Here is a 5,835-nt window from a genome sequence, read left to right as displayed (position 1 = left end):
TATGCCAGGGCATACACAGCCTTATACACATTGTACTCTGGTCTTAGATTTAAAGTGTCCAAAAACTCAGTCTCCACATTTTCTAGATCTTCATGTCCAGTGCATAATGCTCCTCCAGCTTCCACCCAACCTGCTGGAGGTGGAGCAAATCTACACTGAAATGTGAATTCCCAAAACTGGTTTACCTGAAACATATTCAAAACTGTGTATTTAGAACAATGACAATATATCATTCTTGTAAATATCAGATTGCGAGGTTAAACTCTCACCACATCATTTCCATAGCTGTTGTTGTGGTGTAGGTCAGGACGTATTTGTAAGAGGAATTCCCTGAGTCCTGGTATTTCTCCTCGACGGATGGCAATGCCCAGTGTTCCACCCAGGTACGGCATGAGGTGGGGGGTCTGGAGAACAGAAGCTAATGTCCAGACTTCACTGGCCATCCACTGCAGGCCTGTCACATTCTGCTTCACCACCTGTACAATGCAGTATAATAACAGCTAGTGTCATTCATAAGTGAAATCCTATGTTTTACACAGTAGTATGAGTAAAGTGATATCATCATATCATCATAACTGAAATAGAGAATAAGTTTTTTGCAAAACCTGCTAGCATTGGTGTAATATAGTATTTATTAAGTTGTATAATTATTTCAGCTTTAATTAAGTTCTATTTCAAGCCCAACCTCTTCCATTAGATTAATCATTTGACTCTCATGTGCAAACACAATGACCACACGGGCTGTGGACTTCCTCATCACATCCACAATCCTTCTAATTTCAGCTGGGTCATTGCCCTCTGGCAAAATCTCTAAGTAAGCCAGACAACCTCCACCAGATGGACTCAGGTCAGTTTGAAAGGATCGGGCAGCGTGGAGTCCATAATCATTACCACTGATCAGCAGACCTGCCCAAGTCCAGCCAAAGTGTTTTAGAATCTGAATCATAGCACGCACCTAAGAATACAGAGAGGGGGGATTAGTGCACAGGCTGGAATAATGTTTCACTGGAAATCCTGATAAACAATGTATCATCTTTAATTATGGCCTTGCAGTGTTACACCATACAACTCCATCAATGAGACAAATAATTTTACTAGTTATACACAAAAGGAAAATATTTTTAGAATAGGGTTGTTCTTCCTGATAATATTTTTAATTGCACATGCCATTTTTAATTTATTTTAATTTTGCTGACAGATTTTCACCTGGAAAGCATCACTTGGGATTGTCCTAAAGAAGGATGGAAACTTTTGCCGGTCACTCAGGCAGGAACATGTGGAAAAATAGCTCACCTGCAAAAAACACAGACTGTGTACATGCTAAAACCATTGAATGTCTTTACCAGCTTTTTCGACTTTGTAAGGCCTGTCTCTTATACACATCTACAACAACATGGGCAAGACCAAAGTGGTGTCTAAAAATGCCCTCATGACTTCTGGTTTACGCCTTTTCTGAGCCCAGTCAGTGAGTTTCATCACAATGTCCCCTTTTATTGACTTGCAGAATTGTTTAATCTTGCAAACCACCCATCAGGGCAGATGAAGTAGAATGGGCAGGGCGTACAATGCATTTCATTTGAAACTGATTTGTACTGAGCCAGAATTAATGTGTGCACTTTTGATACTCTCCAAGGCCATGTTGGAATCCATTTCAATCCAACTTTAAGTCGTGAATGATTGCAATGATTGAGGTCTAGTGAAAATTGCATGACAGTCATATTATGTGTATATTCGTTTTTTTTAAAAATCGTATTAAATCGACTTTTGTGGGCTTCATATTTATCTTAAGTTGTAGATAAAATGCACAGACTGTTACACTTACTTGCCTTTTGATAAATTACAAGTTTTCTTCTTGTTTGCTGTGCTCTGCTGTTTAATATCTGAGCTCACAGATATATGTATCAGAAGAGTCACTTTTTACGGACAAATAATAAATACAATCCCAAACTTGTGTTCATGAGAAATGTACAAAAATGAATTCCTCAAATGGACAAATCAGCCCTGAGCAATAGTATATGCTATACTGTTATTTACTTTATATTTTGTACTACTACCGCATTTCACTTTATACTATAAATATATTACCAGCTTCTTTGGACTTCGAAGACATTATGTTTGGAGTTTTGTTGATTTTCTATTTTATTTTGAAGTAGCATTCCTTGTGTGTCCGGTCCCAGATAGCAAAATAAATCTGCCCCACACTTGGGCCACATGTTTTTTTTCTGCTGGCCCAGTTTACGCATGGTTCCTGAATATGGTCCATATACTGCATGACTGTCAGATGCTACTTCCACATCTGGGCCAATTATGGCACGCAGACAGAAAATCAGTCAGTCAATACCGGAGGATACAAGCCGGACTCTGCCGAAATGTGGATTTATATGGACCAGACACAAGCCTAGGACCAAGGCAGGACCAGAACTTTCATTATGATATTCTTTGATAGTCTTTGTCTTGTTTTCCTGCCATGGTGATTGTCTGCCCTGCCCTAATGTGTTACACCTGTGTCTGGCTACCTGCTCCCCTTGCATATGTATCTGTGCTCCCTGTTGTCTTTGTCAGTTTGTCTGTTTTTGTCCCTGCTATATTCCCCAGTGTTTCCTCAAGTTCCCATGTTAGTTCGCGAGTTTGGATTTTGTTTTTGAATTTTGGATTCCCGGCCACTTTACTAGATTAGTTTAATTCTTTAAGTAAGACTTTTGAGATTTCCTTTGTTTAATAAATCATTTAATTTAACCAGCAAAGTTTTTGTTTTTGTCTGCACTTCTTTTAATAAAGAGCTTAAAGAACTCTCATACACCCTGCTTTTCTATTGTGAGTGGTTAAGGGATATTTATGGGGAGTAAAGAGAGGCAGCTCTGAGGATATCACACAGGGAAATGTTCAAGAGACCCTGGTTGAAGAGCTCATTGCTTGAATGACTTTTGGACTTTGTAAACACACCAAATCTCCAGCTACTCTCCTAGTCAGCTAGCATCGAGCCTACTTGTCCCTATCCTGCTGTCCAGGCTGCTCAGCAACCTGTTTTCCAGTGTGCATCCCAGTCGGCTAGCTTCCAGCATGCTAGCTCCCAGTCTGTACCCCGGCCTGCTAGCATCGAGCCTGCTAACCACAAGCCCACTACCCCCAAGTTTCTTCCCAGATGGGGACCCCAGGGTCCCGCAACTACAGTCAGCTCCAACAGACACTGCCTCTGCTAGCCACCAGTCATTTTCCCAATCGACTAGCAGTGAAGCTAGAGTCCGCAGACCCCAGCTCCTGATCCCCAGTCGATGGTCTGGTCAGCTCCTGATCCCTAGACTGTGGGTTAGCTGACATCAGCTCCTGCTTTCCGGTCACTGGTCCAGCCATCTCCTGTTCCTTATCTCCTGTCAGTTCCTGATCCTCAGCTTCTAGTTTGCATGTTTGCTGACCCCCTGTCAGATTCAGACCTGGAGGACCTTGAGTTGTCTCCTTTTTTGGGAACCTGCCTAGCCTGTCCTGGCAGACATCTATGGGTTGGAGACCATAGAAAGAAGAACCGATCACAGAAACACCAGTTAAACAAGCAGCTACCAGCCCAAATCTCAGCCCTAGGTCTTCCAGCTAACAGTGTGAACCTCAGTCCCAGATCTTCAGGTTCCAGCCTGAGCCACAGGCCTAGGTCTCCAGCGGCCCAGGTCTCCAGCTGCCCAGCTTGCTCAGCCTCTGCTGTACAGCTATCCAGAGTCTTCTTCAACTGCCCTCTCAGTCAACGCCGCTCTTGTTCCTGAGTTGGTGGGACTGTGCAACATCTCATCTGTTCTTGTGTGGGTACCAGTTGAAGTCCTGTCTGTTCAAGAAGCCAGTATCACTGCTAGCGAGAGGAGCTAGAAACATGAAATAAAGCCATTTCAGACCCTAAACCTTTGGATTTAATTGGAAATCATTGCCTTTGGCCTGAAGTTCATCAACATTGAAAGAAATCTCTAAATGTTATAAAGAGTTGAACTGAACTGAAAATGTAACCAATTGTTTGTTTTTTCTGCCATATCCAGTTTCAAAGGCAATGGCAATGATTAACAATAAATGTCAAAGGTTTAAGGTCTCAAACGGTTTCTATCTGCTTCAGAGGCTGAAGATTTTAGTGAATGTCAAGTTTTCAGAAATCCCCCAGGTTTTAAGAGGTAGAAGATCCCTAGGGAAAACCAATGTTTTTGTGGATGCAAACAATGTTTTTGATTATACACCAAACTACTATTTGGACTGTAATAATAGCTAGCACTTCTGTCTTGTAGCCTATATAATGTAATGTACTGTATGATGAGTTGGGAAAAAACTGTTGTCTTTTAGATTTTATAAGAAATTAGTATTTGTATTTTCCCAAATCAAGTCCAATTTTTGAAACAAGATGATCTTTTACAATTAACACAGCAACTTAAACATCTTATGACAAAAAAGCTTTTGTCATCTGAGATACAACTCTAAATAAGATGTTTCTCAAGGCTCTTCTACTTAACAAGACATTCAAGATGAATTTTCTGAAAACAAGTCCCCATATCTAACTGAAATGTTTTGTGTGACTGTATATTAAACATAATTAGATATTTTGACAAGAAATTAGATGGTTATACTTTTTTCTTTGATTTTGAGTTTTTTAAGTGTGGGTGGAGAGAACTTTCCTCTCAGGATTACACAAGTATGCTGCATTTATGTGCTCCTTGAATGGTCCTATTTCCCAAGTTGGGAAGTCGTTCTTCCAACTTATGTGTGTTCATGTGCATTTAAGTTGGAATATGCAAACAATATAGACAAAGTTGTGCTCTAGTTTATTGCTCAGACAATTAAAACTACATTTGTATTGCTTTTTCCAGTATTTGTTTAACTTATTACCATGGTTACTGCATGTGACTTTTCCCAGTTCAATATTAATTTTTCCAATTATTCTGACACCACATTGATGTAGAGATAACCTACCAATTTCATTGTTTCACTAAGCCATTCACAAATCTTTTACAATACTTTTTTCATCTCTCAAACCCCAGGAATATAAAAATAGAAGATCAGACAAAAATGGCATAATAATTTAACATTGTAAGTCGTTTTTTATTGAGATTTCTCATTTTGTCTGATGCTGATCACTGTTGCACAATATTGTAATTACACTTAATTAACTTCTATTGTTTGGTGACCTCCAGTGGTCTTGTCAGACAGCATCAGTCATTTCAGTAAATGCTCATAAAGGGCATATGTTTACATTCAAGAGACACATCACTCTACTCACTGTAACAATGATTACAGGATCAAAGGAAGAGGTGTGTTAATGTTACTATAGAACCACAAAGTCAAATTTGGGAAGATGCCTTGGTTGGTCGTTGAAAACATTGGCCAAGATGAGGTCCTCTAACATAAATTATCAATTTATTTTAATTGAAAACATATTTCCCTAAACCTGGCTAAGTTGGTTTTGTGCCTAAACATAATGAACAATTGCAACAGCATTATCACATCATGACAGGGGTATTTTTTTTCAAAAGGGATTTTTAACACTTTATCAAGGCATATCCCCATTCGCCAGTGGGCTCCAATGGGTCATATCAGAAAGTATAGACAAACACACCTACTGTCAGCTAGAAAACTTGTTAGCTAATTTTACGACTTTGTGTTTCCTCGACCCATGATAGCTTTCTTTGTGTTTCTCTCTGGTCTCAGGAGGATTATGTAACATTTGGGTCCAAACAGCGCCACCAAGAGGCCAAAACTAGAGGCCAGGATGGCAAATACCTCCACTGCATCTGCATATTTGCCTGGTGAGCTGATATAAGCAGGGACAAAGGCCACCCACACAGCACAGAAGATCAGCATGCTGAAAGTGAT

The 5,835-nt window shown here is 40.0% G+C and overlaps 2 protein-coding genes across 3 annotated transcripts in view; both read right to left on the bottom strand.

Annotated features, from left to right (window-relative positions):
• The window catches only part of LOC111673685 (extracellular calcium-sensing receptor-like), a 4,731-nt gene extending 3,776 nt beyond the window's left edge, over positions 1–955 (bottom strand). The window contains exons 1-2 of one of the 2 annotated variants that reach the window (XM_087169972.1): positions 686–955; positions 270–476 (exon numbers count right to left, since the gene is read on the bottom strand). In XM_087169972.1, coding sequence (XP_087026098.1) covers positions 270–476; positions 686–946 — 468 coding nt within the window. In that variant the 5' untranslated portion in view covers positions 947–955. The remainder of the gene's footprint in view (positions 1–269; positions 477–685) is intronic. The other variant, XM_087169971.1, reaches the window with a different exon arrangement.
• A 4,655-nt stretch (positions 956–5,610) lies between these two features.
• The window catches only part of LOC147817652 (extracellular calcium-sensing receptor-like), an 811-nt gene continuing 586 nt past the window's right edge, over positions 5,611–5,835 (bottom strand). The window contains exon 3 of the mRNA XM_087169954.1: positions 5,611–5,829. Within this exon, the coding sequence (XP_087026080.1) occupies positions 5,611–5,829 (219 nt within the window). The remainder of the gene's footprint in view (positions 5,830–5,835) is intronic.

This window comes from Seriola lalandi, unplaced genomic scaffold (genome assembly GCF_002814215.2).
Source record: "Seriola lalandi dorsalis isolate HSWRI2012SDOR001 ecotype SW California unplaced genomic scaffold, Sedor1 jcf7180002054924, whole genome shotgun sequence".
Taxonomy (NCBI): Eukaryota; Metazoa; Chordata; class Actinopteri; order Carangiformes; family Carangidae; genus Seriola; species Seriola lalandi.
This window is presented reverse-complemented; position numbering and strand designations above follow the sequence as displayed.